This window comes from Lichtheimia ornata (genome assembly GCF_029851405.1).
Source record: "Lichtheimia ornata isolate CBS 291.66 chromosome Unknown scaffold00050, whole genome shotgun sequence".
Taxonomy (NCBI): domain Eukaryota; kingdom Fungi; phylum Mucoromycota; class Mucoromycetes; order Mucorales; family Lichtheimiaceae; genus Lichtheimia; species Lichtheimia ornata.
In genome coordinates, this window is record NW_026695370.1 from 237,153 (window position 1) to 262,248 (window position 25,096).

General features: G+C 43.8%; 7 protein-coding genes across 7 annotated transcripts; 3 read left to right on the forward strand and 4 right to left on the reverse strand.

Moving 5' to 3' along the window:
- Positions 1–562: 562 nt before the first annotated feature.
- O0I10_009045 (uncharacterized protein) lies at positions 563–1,830 on the reverse strand (the record flags this gene model as incomplete). The annotated part of the gene is made up of 2 exons (XM_058489043.1): positions 563–622; positions 688–1,830. The coding sequence occupies 2 exons, from the start codon at positions 1,828–1,830 to the stop codon at positions 563–565; spliced, it is 1,203 nt and encodes a 400-aa protein (XP_058340269.1).
- A 1,318-nt stretch (positions 1,831–3,148) lies between these two features.
- On the reverse strand, positions 3,149–5,239 carry O0I10_009046 (uncharacterized protein; the record flags this gene model as incomplete). The annotated part of the gene is made up of 8 exons (XM_058489044.1): positions 3,149–3,337; positions 3,407–3,546; positions 3,634–3,934; positions 3,985–4,443; positions 4,504–4,742; positions 4,820–4,884; positions 4,955–5,038; positions 5,091–5,239. The coding sequence occupies 8 exons, from the start codon at positions 5,237–5,239 to the stop codon at positions 3,149–3,151; spliced, it is 1,626 nt and encodes a 541-aa protein (XP_058340270.1).
- Positions 5,240–7,996: 2,757 nt separating this feature from the next.
- O0I10_009047 (uncharacterized protein) lies at positions 7,997–9,202 on the forward strand (the record flags this gene model as incomplete). Its single annotated transcript, XM_058489045.1, has 1 exon — positions 7,997–9,202. One exon carries the CDS (start codon positions 7,997–7,999, stop codon positions 9,200–9,202), a length of 1,206 nt encoding a protein of 401 aa, XP_058340271.1.
- A 707-nt stretch (positions 9,203–9,909) lies between these two features.
- O0I10_009048 (uncharacterized protein) lies at positions 9,910–11,071 on the reverse strand (the record flags this gene model as incomplete). The annotated part of the gene is made up of 5 exons (XM_058489046.1): positions 9,910–10,240; positions 10,297–10,406; positions 10,470–10,810; positions 10,866–10,950; positions 11,006–11,071. 5 exons carry the CDS (start codon positions 11,069–11,071, stop codon positions 9,910–9,912), a joined length of 933 nt encoding a protein of 310 aa, XP_058340272.1.
- A 222-nt stretch (positions 11,072–11,293) lies between these two features.
- Positions 11,294–13,352, reverse strand: O0I10_009049 (uncharacterized protein; the record flags this gene model as incomplete). The annotated part of the gene is made up of 4 exons (XM_058489047.1): positions 11,294–12,406; positions 12,464–12,517; positions 12,576–12,953; positions 13,011–13,352. The coding sequence occupies 4 exons, from the start codon at positions 13,350–13,352 to the stop codon at positions 11,294–11,296; spliced, it is 1,887 nt and encodes a 628-aa protein (XP_058340273.1).
- Positions 13,353–15,435: 2,083 nt separating this feature from the next.
- Positions 15,436–16,833, forward strand: O0I10_009050 (uncharacterized protein; the record flags this gene model as incomplete). Its single annotated transcript, XM_058489048.1, has 4 exons — positions 15,436–15,483; positions 15,538–15,685; positions 15,771–16,745; positions 16,802–16,833. The coding sequence occupies 4 exons, from the start codon at positions 15,436–15,438 to the stop codon at positions 16,831–16,833; spliced, it is 1,203 nt and encodes a 400-aa protein (XP_058340274.1).
- A 1,488-nt stretch (positions 16,834–18,321) lies between these two features.
- Positions 18,322–21,350, forward strand: O0I10_009051 (uncharacterized protein; the record flags this gene model as incomplete). The annotated part of the gene is made up of 9 exons (XM_058489049.1): positions 18,322–18,453; positions 18,518–18,962; positions 19,024–19,166; positions 19,228–19,629; positions 19,691–19,746; positions 19,814–20,033; positions 20,090–20,285; positions 20,338–21,132; positions 21,190–21,350. 9 exons carry the CDS (start codon positions 18,322–18,324, stop codon positions 21,348–21,350), a joined length of 2,550 nt encoding a protein of 849 aa, XP_058340275.1.
- Between the last annotated feature and the right edge of the window lie 3,746 nt (positions 21,351–25,096).

Here is a 25,096-nt window from a genome sequence, read left to right on the forward strand (position 1 = left end):
AGTACCTCCTGCCAATTGTTCGAATCATCAGCTCTACATGTTTGTCGAGTTGGACGTGGAAGCGATGAGGATGGTGGATGATCACGAATACCAAATGAAGCATGTTTGTATCACCTCAAGGATCAAAGTCAGTATAGTATTTCCAGAATCCAATTTACGAGTAGTTGATCCATGTACTTTGCTCATAGGAATGGATTAGATGCTCTTGTATAACGATCGACAGGGATATCCAGGATATATATAATAATGCTATACCAGGTATAGCCGATCTTCATCAACGATTATGAAATAAGAAGTTCTATTATTGTAGTTTTTCAAGTAGTACTAATCAATACGCGGGAAATGAGATGGCACGTGTACTTTAGCATTTGAGGAATGTGAAACGGTAAGGTGGAAAGTGAGCAAAGCCTATGGATAATGCTGTACTCAATTGTTTCGCAAAGGAAGCTGATGTATACACGTTGCTGGTTGGTATGGGAAAGGAAAAAAGAAAAATAAGGGGGGTGGTTGTCATGTGGATTTCGAGCAATTGATGCTGTCAGGTATGGAAGCTGCAAGCAATTTACTTCCAAAACTGCCAGGACTTTCGCTTGGCGTCTTTCTCTGAATTGATCACCTTTGACTATAATAACCATTAGCATTAGCCATCGCCAGCTAATCGGGTGGTGGATATGAATGATACAATACCTTTTGATCCTTATTCTTTTTGAGGAATCCAAACAGCTTCTTCTTGGGTTGTTCCTTAGAGGCATTAGCAGACGTCTTACCGCTAACCTTCTTTTCCCCATTTGCAACGGGCTTTGAAGGTGCCACCTTCTTTTCTGTAGCAGGTGCATCTTTAGATTTGGGTTCAGCCTTTGCCTTGGGTTCTTCCTTGGTTGATGGCTTATCTTCCTTGGTGGATGATTCCTTGGTTGTTGGCTTGTCTTCCTTAGTGGATGATTCCTTGGCAGATTCCTTAGGCTCTTCCTTCACAGCTGGTGCCTTTGTAACCTCGGGTTCCTTTTCCTTGGATTCCTTCTTTGGTTCTTCCTTAGCCGATGATTCACTCACATCAGCCTTCTCCTCTTTCTTTTCTTCCTTTACAGCAGGTGCCTTGGTGATTTCAGGCTCGGTAGGTTTTTCAGTTACAGGTGCCTTTTCTTCCTTAGTGGATGATGATTCCTTGGTCACTTCAGGCTTATCTTCTTTCTTCTCATCCTTCTTGTCGGCTGAAACCTCATTGGTCACCTTGTCTTCCTTCTTCTCTTCAACAGACTTGGTGGCGTTAGACTGCTGATCCTCCTTGGCTGGTTGCTCCTTTTCCTTAGAAACTTCAGCTGCAGGTGCAGGGACATCTTTTTTGGCGGTCTCGTTAACGACATCGTCTTTCTTCTCATCCTTCTCCTTTTGTGTGTCGTTCACAGTGTTGGTGGTGGTAGGAGCTGTTTGTTTTTCTGATTCGGTGTTGGCGGTGACATTTGCCTTCTCCTCTTGTTTGACAGGTTGCTCCGACGCGTTAGCCTCCTTGGTCTCCTTTTCGGTGCCCGTTGGTTTCATTTCTTCACGCGACGACGATGATGATGGTTTAGAATCCTGTGTCTCGACCTTTGTGTCACCATTAGTTGGTTGTTGCTCCTGACTAGTAACAACGGGTTGCTGTTCTTTGTCGTTTTGTGTGGTAGTCGCGTCGTTGGCAGGCGCGTTGACATTGTTCAAGTTCTCAACCGAAGGTGTGTTACTGTTGCTAGGAGACGCCTTTGTGTTGTTGTTAGCAGTGGTAGCAGCCTTTTTGGCAGCAGCCTTCTTTTGACGATTCTTGCGGTTGGCACTTGAATGCTTCTTAGCCATAGTGGGATAAATGTATGTGAATGTGAAAGAGTAAAAAAAAGTGAAAGAAAAGCGAAAGAGAGAGGAAGCTTAGTTTCTGGCGGGCAAATTTTTTATGGGGGTGTTCAAGGGAAAGAGAAAGAACCCACAACCAAAGCCTTAGATTGATTGTTCAAGTTAAGCGTGGTCAATTACTCTTTTTCACAAGTGCACATTCGGGTCGGCACTAGGGCTTCTCGCCATTTTCGGAATAGCTGGTGTGCCACGAGCAGTAAAATGATTGGGTGTACCCATGTCTGTGCTGCATCAGACGTTTGCCCTTGACAGAAGCACACATCAATTGCCCATCGACAGCAACAAATTTGTTTGGCTTGTTTCTGCAATGCACGTTGCATGTCGTATCCTTCTCCTCCCTCCTTTTTAGCCCAACTTTATCATTATAGCAGGCATCCATAAGCTAATAACTCGCTTAAATATATAGTTTGATGTTGTAAAAACTTGTCACAATCACACACCTCTCATTGTTGTCTCATTTAAGCACATATTGACTACCTTCGCTGTGGTGTGCTGCAGCATGTGATGACTAGTGATTCCCACAACTTTAGTTGCATAAGTGTCTATGATGCATGTGCCCTGATGTTCGGGGATGGTATCAGGCTTGCAGCACCTGTTTGACTTTGCTCACAACAAGCTCCCCTCAACCATCTTGGAATTATGCTGCAGGATGTGAGATCATTCTTTTTGCACAAAACTATAATAATGGGTTAACTGGTTTGGACGCCATAATAACATGCGTTCGCATATGTATGCATCAAATGATCGCCCATGTTACACATGACGCTGCGAGCCACAAGGCCAACTATAGCAATTGAACAACATTGATCGCTTTGCTCATTATTCCATATTACTGCTATACACACCACACGGATTTAATCTACAATCGCATACACACACATTGCACCCATCGTATCGATATGCAGGGTGATCATATGCATACACCATTTCATTCCTTGCTTTGAGTTCAAGGAGAACAAGTAATGGGATACCAATGAAGTCGACGTGAAGATTAACAACATCGTAGTGAGAGAAGAGGAGAGAATGGATGTCGTTGCGTTAAAGATCTCATCCATCTGCTGCATCATTCCCCTATTCCCAATCAGCCCGCGTATTGAAGCTTGTTTGCCCTTCCTTCCAAATTGACCATGAGAACATGATTTCCGAGTGACGTGTGCATATGTGTATATATAAATAATAGCTGTGGGAACGAAAATGGAGAAAAACAAACATACATTTCATATTCACGTCACATTAACACAAAGCTGTATTGCCATAACAAGTCTTAGTCCGTTGACTTTATGTTGTTCACATCCTTCATTCGGATAGCGATCAAAATAGCTGTTGCAGTTACAGCAGCAGCTACCCACCCAGCTCGCTCCAAAGATGTGGCAAGTGCTTGAGCAACCATTTCTTGAATTTCGGGTCGCAAGGATGATACCTTGCCAATGGATGTGCGAATAAACTCAACCAGCTATGTAAATGGAACAATTTGGTGAGTCATGTGCACGGCTCAAAGCAAATCAAGTTGACTGAAATTTACCTCTGCTGCATCAGGGCCTGAAAGTCTATTGGATAAAATCATCTTAAGGCTGCCTTGAACAATAGCAGAGCATGATGCCACACCAACTAAGTAGCCCATGTATCGAGCCATCATGACCATGGACATAGCAGATGCAACCTCTACAAAATGTAGTTTTATGTTTAGAAAAGCAATGTAATACAAGCCATACCACGTCATTTGATCCCATAAAGAGAAAGCCTATTTACCTTCACTTGGCAAATCACTTGCAACGGCTGTATACAATGAAACCAAAAGTGCGCCATACGTGTATCCTTCTGCCAAAACGAACAATCCAGCGACCATCAACGAGGTGATTCGAGTTGCCATCCATTCTGCAACACCTATCAAGCTCAAAGAGTACAATAACGCCGAAAGAAGGAGATGCTTGTAGAATCGGCCACTCGTGTATCCAATGATTTTGCCTGCTGCAAAGCATCCCACTGGTACTGCCACAGCTTCAATCATGACCCAAACACCAGCACCACCTGCAGATGTATGCATTACACCCTACACAACACCGTGTGAGGCATGTACATGCTTATGATGCTTTAACGTACCTGGCAGAATTGTGGAATCATGATCAAAAAGGCTGCCTCGCCTGCACCAGTCAACAAAATGATCAAGCACGAGCCCACGACATTATAGTTGGATCGAGCTACGCGTGACACCAATGGATACTTGGCCCATTTTGCTTGGTAAAGGGTGAACACCACATAAAAGCCAAAGGAGGTAATAGCAGAGCCGATGATGATTGGATCACTCCATGCTCGAATGTTGCCACCCATCAATAATGTCACCGCAAGCAAGATGTTACCACCAGCAAGCATGGCTATACCAGGGAAATCAATCATGCGAAGGCTACGTTGTGATTGACCAGCTACTTTGTAGCTCTTAAGATGGAAGGTGTATACATACAATAAGAGCAACAATGGCACAATGTTAATCTTGAAGCAGTATCGCCAGCCCAAAGTATCAGTAATGAAACCACCCAAAGGTGATCCGAGGGGAAAGCCGATCTAATGCATATCAACGTAGGTATCAGCGTAATTGAAAATCATACATCTTTCGATACCTACGGTCTGCACGGTGCTAATGTAAGAGAGGTAACGATTACGTTGATCAGCTGGTACGACATCATGAATGACGACGTTCCCTAAAAGATTCAATCCACCACCGCCTAAGCCTGCAATGGCTCTGAACACGATCATTTGGGTGAGATCACTAGCATAGCCGCATCCCACAGAGCCAATGAAGAATAATGTCGTCAAGGTCAACAATACCGGTCGTCGTCCAACAATATCAGATAACTTTCCAGCTAGCGATTAAACAAAGTTGGTGATTAAAAATTATGATTCACGCATATACATAAATGCATGTTTATACAATACATACCTATAGGCAATGTGATGAGCGAGCAAAGGGTATAACTGCTTTGGATCCATGCGATCTGGTTTGAGCTATTGTGCGAAAAATTGGTGAGCTCCGCATGTTTGTATCACCAGCATGCTGCCTCATTAGTAAACCAACCTTTCGAAATCAGTGCCAATGCGGCTCATTGCAGTGTAGACAATGGATGTATCCAAGCCAGGGAGACATGAACCGATTGCAAGGCTACAATTTGGATGTGAGTATAATTCGGCCACTTTGACATCAAAGGTAATACCATAAAGTGAGAGTTGCAAGGCTAACGCCTATCCGTTTATCGGTTTCAAAGGGAGATGCAACATTGTCGGTGACCGTGTTGTAAGATCGTGTTGAATGCCGATCACTGGAATCGACCAAAGGGCTATTTTCCTCTGTAGTACTACGCATGACGCTGCATGCAAAGGCAAAGATGAAGGTAAAGAAGCAGAACAAGTGTGGTTTGTAATGTTAAACCAAATTTTTTTTCTTTTCGCCTGCTTTCTCCGCAAACAAAATGCAATGTCGCGGATTTGTAACACAAAGTGGATGACATCGGACACCCAGTCCTTGGTATTTTCACCACGCTATTGAGCCATCTCACAAAAATGATTGCTTCCCTAAATGAACTTGCTCATCCAATTTTCACATATCTCTATCGCTCCATGACATGGGTGTGGTCGTTGAAAACCTAGATACGTTCTTGGCCTATATTATAGCAATCATTGAAAGGGTCTTCATGTGCATTCATTATGTCAAATTTTGAGCCAATCATCGTTACACAGTGCCTGGGAAAGTATGGTTGAGCTTAAAATAAAAAATGTCTTCAGCGGATAAAAGATTGCATGTATGTGAGTGATGGGACAAGATGCAAAGCAGTGGTCGATCATGGTTTCTGCTTTTGTAGATCCAAGCTTGCAGCAGCCGGTTGATTCTCTTTGACATCCAGCTATGCGATGTACACGTCTTACCTTCACAACCTTGTCCCTTAATACCTTGTGAGGCTATTGGATGACACCTAATGGTGGTGATCCAGGTACTAGTATATTGCTAACATGAACACTAGTAATACCACGCTTCTGGGATCCTTGTTAAACACCACGCTTTGAATGATATGTCATCTTTGAACGTCTTTGATGCTGAACACTGGTATGTCCAAGACATGGCTAATGCGTTAATTCTTTTAGAGTGCATGATGAAGTTGTTGTTTACAACCTAAGCGTATCATCATAGGCGTTCATATTCAACATACTATAATCCCATTTCCTGGTATCACATGTCTTGTGCCCTCAAATTGGCTTCTGCTATGGATGCACATTAATGATATTATCCAGAGGTCACATGCTGGTGGCGCTACTGGCTGTTTCAGAATATGTGGAGCAGCGAATCATGCAGCAAATCCTTACGCACCTATCACATCCCTGCATCAGTTCGGCTCTCACAAGCGAATATCGGCACCCAACGATGATGGTGTGCTTATTTCAAGGCACCACATTCACCTTTCGCTACAACAAGCTACGCCACTTGATGCATTGCCATGGCAACAGGGGCCTAGGCAACCAAAATCTTGGGTCAAATTTTCCATCAGTGCTTTACAGGGATTCTAAAGCCGCTGATCATATGCGTAATCAAGATCGGCTTTATGATGTTGCTATTGATGTTGTATTTGCATAGTCGAGCCACCTCGTGGTAATCGTGTATAGATTACTGGTATTTGCAACTTAATAAAATCAGGTATTGTTTGCACATTAATGCATGCCTCAAACGCATGCACGTTCTAAACATGACCCATCATTCATCACATTTCAATGGTGTGTAACTATTTGTGTGCATTGGACGAACATGAATCATCACCTGGATTTAATTGGGCTGTTGTGCGTGCATGGTGATGCTTCAATGCTAATGGCAGGCTGTTGCGGTATAAGCTAGTTATTTTCATTAACGAGCTGACAAGTGATTTAAGGACACGCGTTAAAGATCAGGACCCTGTAATCAAGCTTATCACTCATTCTCAGCGCACGATCTTACATTGACGATCATGTTTACTTACCCCAAATCACTGGCGCTATGGTAACGTGAGCTGCATCACTGAAGCCAACAACAGCAGCAGATAGCAGATTTTGGTGTGCTTAAAGCGTCACCTTTCAATTGGGTTACCGTATTCGGCCTTGAGTAAAGATAGAAAGCTGTAACACTATCAACGTTTCGGAAGCTTCCGTTGCCCATTTTGATGTCACCTTTTCTAAATCTTATGCTCATGTAGTCACTTGTTGCTGCGCACCATCGATAATCTTGACTTTTGACAGATAACATTGCCAGGTCTCATAATGCTTCTTTGAATAATGCAAGATGATGATGATGGCTTGCTGATACAACCTAGTGTTAATGATGCATACCATAATTCCTACAATGGCCTTTGTAGTAGCGATTCATAATGCCCGATGAGCACGACATCTTACGATCAGCGTCGGATGACTGGGTGTAACAAACACCCGGTTCACTTGTAGGTCGTGCGAGTATTACACATGCATTCTCATGTAAAGCATACCTAATACATTGGGATTTTGATCATCATCCACCACTGCTATGTACGTGAAAGCCAATGTATAATAATGTAAATGACCCATGTTATTGAGGTGATCATTGTAATAGACATACACGATAAAACGAGCATTACGCCAAGAGTGAGATGTAAAGAAGGGGAGGAGAAGAGTAGAGTTTGTTTCAGGTACAATGTTGTTGATGATGGTGATTGGCTGACAATATTAAAAGGCGAGACTACTACTTCTGAAGCGTCATCAACATTGGGGTTCCCAATCTCAACTTTCGTTGTGCATACGTGCATGGCCCCTTCACCGAAATATCGAAGAATTCAAAAACATGAACAATGCAGAAGGGAACCACAACACGTACCCATTGTGCAACCTTGACCTTTTTTGTTATGATCACCAGCCGTGTAAAGGAGACGACAGGCGCCACCTCCCGACCCACGGGTTCCGTTGTTACGTTGAGAGTAAACAACAAGTTAGTCCACGTACACCGCAGCATGTACCATGGAGTGTAAAATAATCAAGCATTGCTATAAAACACCTGCTTTTTACCTCGCAACAAAGGTATTTTACTTTCATTCTCGTTTCTTTTATCCCAAGAACTCCTTTACTTCTCACTATGTCGAACCAACGTTTTATCACTTTGCATAAACCACAGGAGCAAGAACAGCCTGTTGGTGAACTTCAGCTATCCTCAAGAGCCTTACGCCCAAGTTTGATCAGTGGAAACACAATGAGCAATATGGGGTATGGTGGAGAAATTGCATACAATCCTGCAACGCTGCCAACAATTCCGGATTTTGACCTTTCATTGTATGATGAAAACTTACAACAACAGCACGCTTTTGGCCAATACAACAACCTTGAGACTGGGATCAACGGCTACCAGCAATGTAGTACCGAAGTTGACATTGTCAACAGCTACTTGCCTTCTCCTTCCATTAGCTATTCAAGCAGCACAACCGAAGACTTGGGTAGTAGCGGGGGTATCGTTAGCACATGGTCTGTGCACAATATAAACTCCATCGTTGGATCCACACCTGGAGCTTCTCAACAACAATACCATCGACATCACCATCAAGCAACGTTTTCAACAAGCGGATCGGCATCAAGTTTCTCGACACCACCATGGTGTACTCCTCTTTCCCCTGTGTCCAATAGCTCCATTGCGGTATGTACAAATTGGGAAGTTCCTGCTTGGATGTTGTGCTCATTCACACCAACCATGATTAAGAATGACTGCATCAGCACATTCAAAGTTATTGGCTACAAATGGAACTTTGACGATAAGCTGCATTACAATGCAATCACTGCCAGGGTCGACCCATTGCTAGATGATCCCAAAAACCTCCCACCAGGACCTTTCTTTGTGGCTCGTAGATACGTACCCAAAAGTCACGGCATAGATGAAATTCGGATCGATTCGAATGATCGAATCATGGTCTATCGTGTCATGGAAGATGGATGGTGCGTTGGTGGAAAATGCTCAGCTCCCCTTGTATGCGGTTATTTTCCCGTTGGATGCCTCTTGATGGAATCACTTTCACAACTTGACAATACGCACCCGCATCTCGCTGATATCTGGCGCCGTTTTTCGGATTGTACACGAAAACCCCCCACTCGCAAAGAATCATTGGTGTGTCTTGCCTGTAACGGTAATTCCGATTTCCAGAGTCGTAAGAGCTTGAACCGCCATCTCCGAACCAGCATAAAGCACAGACCTCGCCATCGTCGAAGGCAATGCAAAGCATGTGGTGAGTGGCTATCTAGGACAGATGCTTTTCGTAGGCATCAACGAAGCCAACATGATGGCACACCACCATAGAGTCAATGACTCTATCGATTGTAAACTTCAATGATCCCGACAGTAGTAGTGCAACATGCTCTTTCCAGTTTTCTTTATCATGAGTGTTTATGCTTTTACGTCACGTCTCTCGCATCACACATGGACTATGAAAGGCGCGCGTTCTTCATTTGTCATTGCTGCTACAAGCGCTTTTGATGTCCTCGTGATGATTGCGATCGACTTTCGGTCTTGTATCGCCGCCCATCGCATCCTTCTCTTTGAAACACGGTCATTGCCCCTTACACACTCCCTGCTGAGCCCATTCTTTTTCAGTAACACTCGCCTCTCATTTTACTATCACACATTCCATTCCCTTGTTCCTATACCATTCCTCTCGTTGTAATCCTCCAAAGTTTTTTATGCTATCACTTTATGCCCATTTCCTTTACTCAATTAAACTATAACACTTACTGTCGGTGTGGCTACTTAAGATGGGACCCTATCAACCATGTGGCGGTAATCTGACAGATGGTGTGGTATGTAATTCTGTCAATTGATGATCCTTATTTGTACATGGCCTTAATAGGAGATTTACTGGATCTGTCAAGTGAACATTTCCATGCATGGTATGTCACATGATGAAGCTGGTATACCACCAATCCTTTAATCTCATGCATGATAGGGTTGTTTTGTTCAATCATCAATGGTACGTTGGCATGGATATAAAGAGAGATATTGTTTCTTTTTTACAACTTGGAAGTATTCTTATGCAAAGTGGCATAACCATTATTGATAACAACAACATCACGCTCCTTGACCTTGACAGCAAAGATGACACCTTGAACGTTGGGATCCTTGTCATCCACCTTCCACATGTATACTTCGAGAGTTTCACCAGGGAAAACAGGGCTAGCGAAACGGCCTTCAATAGACTTGAAGCGAGAGCGATCATTACCACCAAGATGCTTCAGGATGGCGTGACTAGTGATACCATAGGTGCAAAGACCATGTAAAATGGGAGCGGGGAAACCGACCTTGGGAGCCAGCTCCACATCGGCATGAAGAGGGTTGTAATCACTAGTCATCTTGTGTTAGTGCAAATTGCTAAGGTGTGCATAACTATAAGCCCTTACCCCGACAAGCGATACAACAAAGCTTGATTGACAGCAGTAGGAACAACATCAACAACATCAGGCTGGCGTTTGGGAGGAGGATAAGCGGTGGCCTTAGGACCCTTGGGACCCTGTACATAGAAAACATTCGCCATCAATCATCATAATGATCATCATGCAACAGTAATACTTACACCCCAACCACCGTAACCACGAACGAATGACTTTGAAACCATAGTGCAGTACTTGGTGCCATCGTTGCCAACCAAATCCATGGTAGTTTCAATCACCATACCAGAGCCCTTGTCATAGACACCACTGCATGTCTTTTCTAATGAAAAGTCGCCACCATTGGCAGGAAGAGGCTTGAAGACTTGGATGGATTGTTCACCGTGTACGATCTTGTTGGGATCATATGCAGGCATACCAGGAAGAGCTTCACCTTGCGATCGCTCCTTGAACAGGTTCACGTCTCCCCCATTGCCCTTTAGGGGAAGTACCAGAGGATAGAATGGAAGAGGGCCAAAGTTGGGATCTACACTCAATGTCAACCATGATGCTCTCCCATGGGTCGCCATGGAGACACTTACCAAGCTCATACAAGTACTTGAGTTCATTTTCCTTGACACCGACAGCCAAAGCATAGAGAATAAAGTCGCGACGGTTGCAGTTCACCTAATGTATCATTGTATAAGGGAACAAGGAAGATACAGCAAGAATTCGGTATTACCTTGGAAGGAGAGAATTTGTGACCGACAGCCTTATTGACATCCACCTTGAAACCTTCAACTGGCATTGTATATGATAATAGTAAGCGAATAAAAGAAAAGAGATGTAGTGTGGAGAAGGTTGTCTTTATATGCGCTCTCCCCATGTTTCCCGGCGGTAAAATTTATCCTTACTGCTCACTAAGCAGAAATGCTCCCACCAATGGAGGGGTTTTCCCACCCAAAACTGAATTCAGTCATGCAAAATGTGTGTGTGTGTATTGCATCCATGGTATAATCCTTGTACTAGTCTAAAAGCCCATCAACGTTGGTGGTTGCTGCTGCTTTTGTTCTTCAGTAGCCCATCCTCTTCGCCCAGCAGTGGTCGTTGTAGCAGTGGCAGCAGCAGCAGCGGTGGCAGCCGCATATTCCGCTTCATGCTGTTGTCGTAATAACGCTTTATCCTCCATCAATAATGCATTGGCAATCTTGATTGCTTCGTCTTCCTCTTCATCATCATCATCATCATCCTCAACATGATTAGTGATAGGAATAGGCTCCTCTTGTTGTTCATCCTCATCATCACCAACCACATTCAGCTCGTTGACCACAGGATCCTTTTCATCCATCAATTCATATAATAGCATGTAGGGATTCGATTGCTGTACGTAATCAAAAGAACAAGTATCCACCTTTGTGTCTGATATGCGATACCACGTGTCATTGTTGCCATGCCAACATTCCTGTTTCTCCTCATTGCTGCTGGTGCTACTGCTGCAGTGTGCACAGACACATTGATCGACAGTGATCCGCCGCTTGAACGCCACATAATGACCATAGCTGTGACTACCAAAATGAACGATCGTGCTCATCAATCGATATTGTGCAGCATTCTTAATGCTGGTATCGGTATCATTCTTGGTGTCCAAAGATGCTGATGATGAGATAGGCATATTGGGTTGTGTGCTTAATGTGCCATTTGTTGTATATGCTGACAAGTCGAGGTATTCTGGAAATAGAATGCGGCATCCATTCTTGTAGACGGCACCTGATGAATGAAATGCTGATCGTGATAAATGCAAGCATAGGATCTTGGGTGGTTTGGCAAACATGACTTGCTTGCTGGTGAGCCTGCTCACTGTTTTTCGAACCCATTGTTCTCCTTGCCCATCCTCTTCTTCATCCAACTTATTCTCGATACGTCGTGATCGCAAATGTCGTTCGATGATCCGGCATCGTTCTTCAAGAGTCTGTAATCGTCGTTTCCTTTTCCTCTTCTTGTGTATATCAGCAGCTTTCATTTTGGAGATCTCGGCTGATAAATGTCGATGCGTCGATATCAATGAACATCGGCGACATGTTGCGTCTTGTAAATATTCGATGGATGTAAATTGGCTTAGACATTCGTCTAGCGTGGTGGTATACTGTGTTAAGATATTGTCAACAACATCCCTTTTATCCCTTGATTCATTGTTACTTACTGCATGCGGTAACATGAGCTGAATGTTGTTGAAAGAAAAATGCCGTATAGCCTCCTATGTATCCACAATGAATCAATTCGCTGACCAATCACCTTGGTTGATGGATGCTTACCGTATATCCACATTGCATACAAGATAATCGACTCGCCAGCAAGCCAGTGAATGGGGATGAAGGTACTCCTGATGAAGATTTCTTTGTTGATAACAAGCTCTCCATGCCGCTTTTGGATGTAAATAAACGATGGCATTCTGTATCAATAGCACCAGAAAGTAATTGAAAGAATTCTTGAGCATCTTGCTGATCACGGTTGATGATGACATTGTGATGAGTGGTGAGAGCAGTAACGATATCCACCGGCCGAAATGCTGTGCGTCGATCAAGTGGCCTTGACAAGAGTCGGATTGTTTTCAATAACGATTGTGATACAGGCTGTGTTTGTCGCTGTGGATCATTCAAGTATGCATGAAGTCGTGGTAATGAGGACAAAGCCTGTAAAAGAAGACCTGTGAGAACAATGAATGCTAATCATTATGCAGCTGCTGTTACCTGTAATACCGAATTCAAGAAGCATGAGTTGCCGGTGTTCACCAAGCCTGCTGTTATGGCACCATCCTCCTCCTTATTCAAGCCTTCGACACACACAACGCCCTCTTGTGAATCATACGAAGTCGTAATCGTGCCACTCAAGAAAAAAGGAAGCAAATCGAAGCGTAAAAGGCGGTCGAATGTAGCATCAAGCAGCCCACATAATAGGTCGATCAGGTCGTAATAGAAAGAGTAAGACTTGAGAATGGGAATAAGGATCGCCAGTAGACCAATGATAGCTGTCAACAACTGGGCATAGGCATAGACGTCATTCAAGAACAACTGGATGGATTCCAGCGTCATTTGCACAAAAGAGAGCAACGGCAAGTCGAACAAGTGGACGTGTTCAGCAAGTCGCTTATCCAATGAAATACCTGCTGTAGCAAGCACCACCGCCAACACCACCACATGTATCCACCATTAGATCGAGTTGACGTAGATCCATCATGTCTTTACATAATAAATGCCATGTTTACATAAATAGACTAGAGGATCTCAAGATCCAGAACATCAATGTAATGTTGTTTCCTGGGATACCACCTATCAATGTCCCCTTGGATACCACCTCTTGGCGCATATGCGGGTCAAATCTTTTCCTTTTTTCTGCATCCCTTTGTGTATACGTATGCAAGCAATTAACGACGAGTACCCACAAAATAGGATGAAACAATAGCAACAGAGGTGGAACACTTGTACGTGGTAATGCAAATGATTAGAAAGAGAAATGCCGATTTCCCAAAACAGGATCATCAGAATGATGCGTGTGCATATGTCAACAAACGAGAGGTAAAACATCAAGTAGGTCATGTTTCTCAATGGGTAGATGATTTACTCTCTCCCCCAATAGAACAAAGGAGAACGGCGAGTGTTGCTGACAATGGGCTTTATCAGGGAGCATTGCGCGTGTCTCGTCCGCAATGAATCACATTGGGAAAATTCTTGGTGCCAGGAGCTTATTTCGCCGCTGATGATGTCAATTCCAAAGACCACGGGAACACCCTTGGCAATAATTATACAAACAACCATTTTCTTTACTTTTGCCCCCATCTATCGGAACCGATGGCTCATCACTGTCAGCTGCCTCTCGCAAAAAGTGCTCTCACTAGTATTATACCCACTTTTCTTACAACAACACAGCAAGAGGGATGAATGCGTTACACGCTGGCGACTTTTCAGAAAATTAAAAGGCAAATTGCTATCACATACACGAACCGCGGGGTGTAAAGTGTCACAAGCGATATTGGGTGAGTGTGCACGTAAGCTGTGGATGATCCCAAATCACCACTCTGGAGCAACGTTAAAGTAATTTCTACCACGACATGCATTTTGGTACATTTTACATAAGCGGTCTTGGAAGTCGATTGAGTTGTATCAGCGCGCTATTACGAGCTAAATGGCAAAATGAATGTTTCAGACGGAGTAGATCATGAGGATATCAGGGTGTAACTGACGATGATGGATGATAGAACAACGATGACAAAATGGGGTCGTCTAGTGCCTTTGTCCAAAAGCGGTGATCGGGGCCTGCTTATAGTGGCTGGTGGGGTCCCTTGAGTCTTGGCTCGTGGCACAGGGAAAGGTGCCCTAGGTGTGTGACTAACGTTGTCTGCCTATGTTGAGGTGAATTCGCTATTTGATCCAAAGAGAGCGATTTTATCAAAATCATAGCCCCCATCATCCTTCCTTCTCCCCCCAATCCGCTGAACTTCCAATCATACACAACATAGCCCAAGATGACAGCCGATGCCTCTTGGAAAGGAGATGCATCATCCCATTCACACAGAGCACGCGCTCAATACACACACACACACCGCCCAACAAAACTCGTTCTGAAAGGATCCGCTCATTCCTCTCTCTCTTTTTCTTCCTTTCTATCCACATCACTCTTCACTGCTCACCCTTTATTGCCTTTGTTACTATCCCACATCCCGGCCAGCACATACCATCAGCTACAAAATCATACATTGCCCATCAACATCATTGTATTTCCCATCCCTTACTATTATTTATATTATCATAATCTGGTATAACTACAATCCCTTCCTTGAAATTCTGCGCTGTCTTGGTAATGATTTATTCCCGTGTCCTGAAACCAGATCGTCATTATCATACCAGCAGCAGCAGTAGAAGTAACCTGTTAAAGCAGTCTTTTTGGCAGTGACGCTAAGCTCATCGAGAAGCAAACCTGTTTGCTTTGAGCTCGCACCACTATACACGCATATATATATACACATCTCCCGTTTGCATTTGCATTTCCTTATTACATTTCTTCTTCGCAGAATTATATTCTACCACGTTCACAAGGTAAAACTAAAAGCAAACAACATGTGCAATGACGCAAGGTGCTGACACATGCGCATGACAATAATAATAGCAGCACCCTGACATGCCACTGATCAACGGAATCAAATTTGCCTGCAACAGCTGTATCAAGGTAAGAAGCCATTTCCTCGTATACGACATGATGCTGATCTTTGTGCACATGTAGGGCCATCGATCATCCCATTGCAATCATGTCGAACGCCCACTCTTTGAAATTCGACGAAAAGGAAGACCAGTGACCCAATGTACGTATTGCAGAGATCTACGAAAGACCAAACAAGTGCACGTCAAATGTGTGTGCGGTGATCGAAAAGGTGATCTACAATTTCAATTCTTTTATGCTTAATCTGTATCTGACTGGTAAAGTGTGACATGGTTGTTGTCTCTCCTTGTCACTAGTTATCCGGTCGTCGGCCGACGCGTCGCCTTCCTCATCCAAAACAATTTTGAGCAGCAGCAGCAACAACAACAGCTTTAGAAACTTTTCCCCGCCTCAATCGGAGCCACTATTTCTGGAAGCTCGTGGATCAGCAACAACAGTAACAGCAGCAGGTGATTGTCCCACCACAATCACAACAACAAATGTAGCGATGGGTGGTGATATTGGCAGTGAGACGTTACCCACGTCGTCATCTTCATCATTTTCGTGGGCATGGATTAGTCCACAACAACCACCACAACAGCATTTGGGCTTTGTGTTTCAAAAGCCCCACCAAGGCGAGCAATCTGTCAATGATTACACGATCACGCCCAGCACAAGCACAACAATGACCACACGCCCATTTCGTCAAATATCACCTGCTCCTGCTGTTCCATCAGCAACTACACCATTACCCAGCACAATAATATCGACCACGGCTTTTGATCATAATCAACCACAACAACCTTTTGCACCAACACCTACAGCAAGTACAGGTCTTGTGAGTACCACCACAACGGTTACCCCACCACCACCACCACCACCACCACCTCCAACCACTGATGAGAATGATCCAATGGTACAACAGCTTCTCAACAGCCTGATAGCACGACCATCTAATCAGGATACAACCACTATTGCTGCAACTCCCACCACATCATTTTCACCACCACCCCCATCAATGTATCAGCATCAATCAATGATGCCACAACAACATACACCACCGCCACCGCCACCACCACCTGCTACATCCATGTGTCGTGGTGGATGTTGTTCATGTCCGCCTACTGATACTAGCATGGCACAAGGTGAATCGGTTGTGATCACCATCACCCCACTCCCGAAACAGCAAGGTGGAGGACAACAAGATCACACGACGGCAACAACCATGACGCGTGTGGTAACATGCTATTGTGGCCCATCCTGCATTTGCCCTGATTGCCTGGTGCATCCTGGTAACTCCTTCTTAGCCAATATGGATCCATACGCTGGGCTGATGAATCCACATCAGTCATCATCCTCATCTTCGTGTGGCTCCGATGATGATTGACTCGTGCTTCCCCATTACAACAACAACATTACATCTTGGTGACCTATGCTCTTCATCATTCTTAAAAGCGCTCAGGCGTAATCCAAGCATACCTACTCCCCTACACTCATTCTATAAGACGTTCGCGTATGTATATACAAATCCCGTCATCATCAACTTTTTACCACAGCCGATCTTTATGTACACATGCAACAATTATTATGCTATGGACAATATAATGTGATTTGGTCGAAATAGAACATGCTTCTTTTTTCCTATCATGAGATTGACACATTTGTGAGTTGTACAAAAGAGGAATTATGATGCTTCCCTTTCTGTTACATAACAGGACTTTTTTTTTACCCATTTTGTGTTGATAGCTGCAGTGTGAAGGTTTCGGGGTGAAAAAAGGTACAAATAATCAACGTCATTTGCATTGTGTGCATGAGATGGTGTATCATCGTTTGGGTGGTGGTGTTGCTTCCTATACATAAAAACAGCGGTTTTGTGTGTATATGTATGTATGCATGCGCCTCTTTTGTCCTCGTGGAAAATGGTCATTCTCTCCCTTTCACTCACTACTCCTCTCATATTGCGAATGCATATGCATGGATGATGGGGGAGAGTGTGCAGAAATAGCATGCTTGGCAAATGATCGACATCAAAGATTCTCCCATGATGATGATGTTCTTGTTGTTGTTGCATAGGAGGATCTATGGCTGATGCAACAGCCTATTACATAGTGGCAATGGTTATACGTGCTCCTCATATGTGTATGTGTATCATCTCTGAAACACTCATTAGCTGTTATGGATATAGCTGTCGTGTGATGGGCTACAAAGGAGATCCAACCCTGGCAAAATGTATGCTGCCATAAACTTGTTTTATTGTTTCTTTTGTAAAGCTCCTTCGAATGATGAGTTGGGGAAGATTATTTAACACCGCGTTGAACCACAGTCAATAGCTGCAGCCTAAATGAGCCAAGAAGGCGTTGTGCATGATTGTGCAGAAGGAGTAGGAGGAGGAGGATGAGGAGGAGAAGGTAGAATGAGAAGAGTGATAATGGCAAACGAAGAGAGGCGTGCGTGTTGTATCCAAGGCAATGGATATTCGGGCCGATGGGCGATGATATTGGATTGAATTGACATGAGCGAAAAGGTTGTTGCTGTTGTAAATAGCTTGTGCAACGCTGCACAATATCGCGCTTTAATTGAACAAGTTGGATTAGTACCATCAGCAACACATGAAAGCGATTACCGACGAGCGGCCGTGCAGGGTTGTCTAGCGTGTGCTTTGTGTATCACACAATCGTAATAATAACTTTGGCGAGTCCAGACACACTCGCACACAACTTCTTCTTTGTATCCCTTTTATTCTTCTATCACTCTTATATGCCCGCTTTGGGCTGTATTTTGCTTCCTTGCTTTGTACCTGTTTCTTATTAATATTGTCATTAATCCTTTCTTATCCACTCCTTTCTCTCTCTTTCTCTCTCATTCTTCATGGCCGGCTTGGAAACGGTCTATGCCATTCACCACTTTGAGGCCGAAAACCCAGATGAAATTGCATTCGCAGTTGGTGAGCCCATCATTGTCCTCGAAAAAGACGATGGCTACAACGACGGTTGGTGGCAGGTTCGTCTACTCTATTAAAAAAGGCGCGACATTCGCGTGTATTGACCTCTTCCTCTAATGACAGGGACGCAATGTCAAAGGCGAGATCGGCTTGTTCCCCATGAACTATACTTCGCCACAACAGCCCAAAAAGTCACGATCACCATCAATCGATGATAGCATGAACAAGCTACAACTTTCACCCTCTATCAACAATAACATCCTCCATCAACAACAGCTTCCAACACCTTCGACATCCGCCTCAACAACGCGCCGATCACCCGATCTTCGTAACAACTCAATCTCCTCAATCGCTTCTTCAAAGTCTCAACAACAACAAAAGCAACATCAACATGCTGGCTCATCACCATCACGACCGTTGACTCTTTCAAAGAATGTACACAAGCTATTGGCAACCGCGTTAGCACTTCCCGAACTTAAATCAACATTGCCGGAAGATTGGACTGTGGATCAAGTGGCTGTGTGGATGGATGCTATGGGCTTCGACGCTGTTGCTGATAATTTCAAAGGTAAGTTTGTTTACCCAAGAGAAATGTCCTCATCATTGCTCATACTTCATGGCACTTTTAGCACAAGAAATCACTGGTGATATCTTATTGGAACTTACATTGGATTCCCTAAAGGAGTTGGAGATCAATACATTTGGCAAACGATTCAAGATCCATAGTGCTATCAATGCCTTACGAGAACATTGCAAGCAGGCTTCTTGCGAGGTATATAGTATAAAGTATGTTGGGGTTTCGTTTCCATGGCAATTGACGCATTGTTGTATAGGATCGTGCAACCACTACTACCACTCCCGATGATACTCGATCAAATGATGACACCACCACGTCCCGCTCACTTTCCTCACCACAAATTGCTGCAAGTGATTATGCATCATCCACAACATCCGACGAGTATCCTCAAGCTGCACGACTTTATACCATGGATTCTATCCCTTCAACAACACCACCAATACATCAACATCATCATCATCATCATCATCCACTGCGTGGACCAGCAGCTTATCGACATAGTGAGGAGAGCATCAGGAGCAATCACAGCATTCGACCTATGGAACAACAAGGTTTAACCCGCAGCCAATCGATGCTAAAGCAACAACCGCAACATCCAAGTCACCGACAACCGCCAAATGTAGAGCTGAGTACAAGATCAGCAGGACGCAATCCATCGGTAGGACATGTATGGATGGGCATATGCATTGCAGCTATCATGCCTAACAATTGGTCTTTAGGAAAATCACTCATCATTACCACCACCAGCATCATCATCATCATCATCAACGAGACCGTAAGTAATATGTGGATGGCTGACACCGAGATTGAGGAATGCTAAATGATATCTGTGTGGTATACAGGATGGTGCGTAATTCGTTTTCTCCTACATCCAAACCTCAGAATGTCGTACCTGTCGCAAGTCGGGCTTCTATGGATAGTCTACTTCAACGCTCTACACAATTGGATGTCGTGCCCGACATGGAGGGCTGGTTGCATAAGCAAGGCGACAAGTATAAAACGTGGAATAGGCGGTGGTTTGTGCTCAAGGGTCCCAATCTATTTTATTTCAAGAGTCCAAAGGTAAAGGGAAAGTGTTTGGATGTTATCATAGGATCGGTGTTCATGGGTTTATGTAGGATGTGAGGATGAAAGGGATCATCAATTTGCGAGGGTACAAAATCATCAATGATGAGACGATCTATGCTGGCAAATACTGCTTCAAGGTGCAACATGATCGAGAACGCACATTTTATTTCTACACCGAATCCCAACGCACAATGAAGTCATGGATGAATGCATTGATGAAGGCAACTATTGCCAGGGACTATGCAGGTAAAGAAAGGGGGTCTTTATACGTGAAGTTACGATGCTGATTTTTCGACAGCTCCCGTTTTATCATCAAGTACAGTACCCACGGTGTCATTAGATATGGCACGCCGCATGAAACCTCGTCCACCTTCAATGATATTGTACAAGAAAGATGAATTCAAAGGACAAGAGCAGCTATCTCCTATCATGGATGACTCCCCGATCAGCCCTTATGCACAACAAACGCGAGAATCAGGCATCACCGATTATGATGATGAACCACATTATCGACCGGATAACAACGAGAAGAGCGAGAAGCGACAATCACCACGTGTTTCTTCGGATGATCAGGAACCCGAATCTTTCAAATCACCATCAGCTGCTTCTTTGGATGATTCTGGATTTCAAAGTGGACCCATCTCCTCTATACTCAGCCCACCCCACAGCAGTAGTACCAGCAGTAACAGCACATCAAACACCACTACCATTCACCATCGATACCATGTTGGCAGCTCTGATGAGGATTTGATTGATCCACAGCATACCAGCATGCTCACAACAAGTCGCCCAGGAGGTCTTAAACGGTTAACTGAAGAGAGTCATTTGAGCGTCAACGCATCTATTTGGAGCACAACCGATTACATTGACTGGTTGCAGCAAAATGTGGATCGTAAAGTGACAAGTCTTAGCGATTTGCGTACGGGCGACATCTTGATTGAGCTATTGGAAAACTTGAGTGGCAAAGATGTACGACGACCACCCAGTACTGCCAATTCCCCTGCCAACATGCAGATGCTGGATAATATTGTTGCTGCATTCAAATTTATGGGTCGTGAAGGTGTTGAAGTGGATGGACGATATACCATTAAAGGTAAACTTGGTGATTGAGATGTATGCATACGGTATTCTTATTAAGTTCGATCTATAGATGTGTTTGGAGCAAACGAGTCAAAGATTAAGGAAATGCTGGATGCCATCAAGACATGGTCAGACACCTCTCACAATGACAAGAAAGCAAGTGGAGGAACTTTTGGAGAAGGCAATTTCAAGGGATTGGATCAAGACACAACATTGTCTTCCTTTGCCTAAATGATATCACAACACAACACATTCACCTATACTTATTCTTTACCTGCTACCTGCTACAATATTTTATCAACCACTCGACGTTCATTTATATTAGCTTCTTTGTCTTTGCATGCTTGCACAATCATACATGTTTTTAATACACCATTTGTCATTATCATGTTGTAACAACATCATACCCATTTGGTTTACTTTTCCATCGTAGCGTTGCATGTTTAGAAGCGGTTCGATCGAAGCACAATACCCACAAGTTGATGTCTATAGTATCTGAGTTGAACAACTTGTCGGACAAAGGCAACCCCTGGTTCTAGAAGAAATAATGGGGGAATTTGGTGGATATTTAGTCCGATTCTATTCTTCCAAGAATCGGATGCCCACACCTGCTTCCAGCGATTAAGCAACGGGAGAGTTCGCTAACACTGATAGCCGTTTGGCAATGAACAGGGTTTGATAGTAGCCTCTCGAAATTACTACAATAAGAGTGTACATAAAGAAAATGAAAACAGCATGTGGAGCATGCTTGCCATCCATGCCTAAACAAACGACATGGTTGATGTATAAGAAAGGGCCTAATTCTATTGGTGGAGAAATGCATGATTGATTCTTCCCCTGCCTGCTGCCGATAATAATAAGATCCGCGTATGATAGCTTATATGGATTGGTCCGTTCTTATACAAGTTGGAAACTATCATAGGCAAGCATGGTAGGCTCATGTGCTCGTGAAGCATTGTATCACAATCCACTCTTCCTTGAAGATAATGAATTAAGCTTACAATGAACCAAGCTTTTATAGCAAGCATTATGTTAGGCAACATCACTCTCGAATTTATTATCTTGCAATACACTCGTTTGAGGATCTCCCCTGCTTTTCGTCTATCAATACGTGAACTATGAAGCTTTACTGAGGTCATAAAATGTTGTTGCAAAAGAATAAAAGCATGGCGATACGACGATGTAATGATTCATTTCACTTTGCGACCTTCTATTTCTGTTCCCTCTTTCAAACTAGAAACCAACCAAGTGATCCACATCTTGCCCATAAGAGCTCATACTATGGTACCCCGAATATCATGTTCAATCCAATTTTCATTCCATGAAAAGGTCGAAGAATAGCAAATGGTAGTGTAGGTGTCTATAGTAAATATGATAAAGGAACAGTATTGCAAAGATACGAGGGGTGAATCACATAGAGGCCACAGGGATAAGGGTGTCATTGCATTCTTGGTTGCTGCCGTCATAAACGTCGTTTGTTCCATGATCCAAAACCCGTCGCTGCATAATATGACTTGAGTATTCGAATGCCATCCATGGCTGCAAAACACCATTCGTCAAAGATACAAGCCCTTTTGCCAATTCCATCCAATTCACCATCATCCTTACCCGTATCCACGCGATATGATCCATCCTTCCTGCTGACGACGCGTCAAGTAACCAAAGCAACATTCCAGGATATCTCATCACTGCACTTGATTGCATCCATCCATCAAATCCAACATGTTGGTTGAAAAGAGCCATGTGATCGCTGATGGTATGCTTGCTTTTTGATCCGGGTGTTGGTGTATCTCTTGTCTTGGTCGTTTTCTATCCGCAGCTCAACCAGGTGAGGATTGCTGGTATTGCAGCGTGCTTGATAGCTGATATGGTATCATCCATTGGAATCCGTATGTACCCAAGCAAGTTGTTACACGTAAATAAAGTTGCTTCTATACAATGGCTATCTGCTGTTCATGTAGAAAAAGGCTGCAAGGCGGTGCTGCATGCAAAGAACGTTGTTCGAGACAATGAAATAAAGACCTTCCTAGTAGCAGCTGCTGTTACGTTTGGTCGTGGCAGAGGTGTGCAAGAGAACGCGTGCTGTAGTAAAATGACAGGGTTGCGAATGCTGTTTGACACAATGCAGTAAAGAGCTTGCTAATGGCAGCCGCTGTTACGATTGATTGTGACAGAGGAATGTGAAAGATAGTGTGTAGTGTCAAGGAAGTCGCGCGTCGTAGTGGGGTGTACACGCCATGAACTTGCCATTCAGTTAAAGACAATCAGATCAGGGCAACTGTAGGATTGACATGATGGGTTGAAGCACGACAATCGTTTGCAGATGGTGGTCGTATACTTGAATGGGGCCAACAGATGAGAATGGGAGGAAGAGGGAACAAGGTGGTAGTGGAAGAAGTAGAAATTAAAATAGGCTGAACTGAAGTTGAATGCCATTTCTTTGTTTGAGCGTAACTCAACCAAATCCACTCGAATCAAGAAAGCTGAAGGATGGCGATGATGGGCTGGATCAGGACAATCGTTCACATGCATTGGATTGGGCAACAAAGGTGAATGGGAGGAATGGGTTATTAGCTGGTAGTTTATGAATAGTGTCAAGAATCATGCATTGCTCTTTCGAGTTGCATGATAAGCTGGGTTACACAAACACGCACCTCTGCATCTTAGGCTCTGTCAGGGTCGAGTTACTTCACAATGAACAAAGACCACTTCTCATATAGCATCACGCTTACAAACATAAAGGCGCCTGCATCTCCAAACTTTGCAATGAAACGTGGGGTTTTGAATAGAGCAATGGGCTCGGCTTGGCCAACAGCACCTTGTGTGAAAGTTTCGCGTTCAATGTCGCAAACAGCCCAAAAAATATTTTTTGGTCGTCGTCGTCGAAGAGGTCGACCTCCAGATCCAGTTTGGCTAGTAGCGACATTGCGAAATCTGGGATTGGCAAGCTTGATCGTGAAACTTTCACACAAGGTGCTGTTGGCCAAGCCGAACCCATTGCTGTAATAAAAACCCCACGTTTCATTGTAAAGTTTGGAGATACAGGCACCTTTATGTTTGTAAGTGTGATGCTATATGAAGAGTGGTCTTTGTTCATTGTCAAGTAGGTGGATCCTGGCAGAGCAAAAGATGCATAGGGTCGTGTTGTGTAACACAGCTACGTTTGCATGAATGAAAGGGTCAATGTATAATTACTTTATGGATCATCTAGGAACAGGCATGTATTGCTAGCTAACGGCCACTTTTATCCAGTCATCATTGTTCCGAGATCCACTGCATGGGAACGATGCCCCTGCTCTAGACATTCATTTCCATGATTAAAGTAGGTTGATACGAGCTGATTTGACTGAGCTGCGGTCAAAGAGAGATTACATCACTCTGCACATAAAGCACGCTCGATGTAGCTCAACCGATGTAATCTTGTGTGAGCGTAACTCAACCAAATCAGTTCAGATCAACCTACTTTAATCATGGAAATGATTGTCTAGAGCAGGAGCATCGTCCACCTACAATAGAATGCACAAAAGTTGGGAATGCACAAAAGTGGCTATTAGCTGCCAATGTATGACATGAAAATGAGGGTTGTGTACCTGTCATGCATTGTCCCTGAAGTCCTGACTTTTTAGCTGAGTTACCCAAAGAGGTCCTTCTGCATCTTTTGCTCTGCCAGGGTCCACCTACTTGACAATGAACAAAGACCACTCTTCATATAGCATCACGCTTACAAACATAAAGGTGCCTGTATCTCCAAACTTTACAATCAAACATGGGGTTTTTATTAGAGCAATGTGTTCGGCTTGGCCAACAGCACCTTGTGTGAAAGTTTCACGATCAAGCTTGCCAATCCCAGATTTCGCAATGTCGCCACCAGCCAAACAGGATCTGGAGGTCGACCTCTTCGACGACGACGACCAAAAAAATATTTTTTGGGCTGTTTGCGACATTGAACGCGAAACTTTCACACAAGGTGCTGTTGG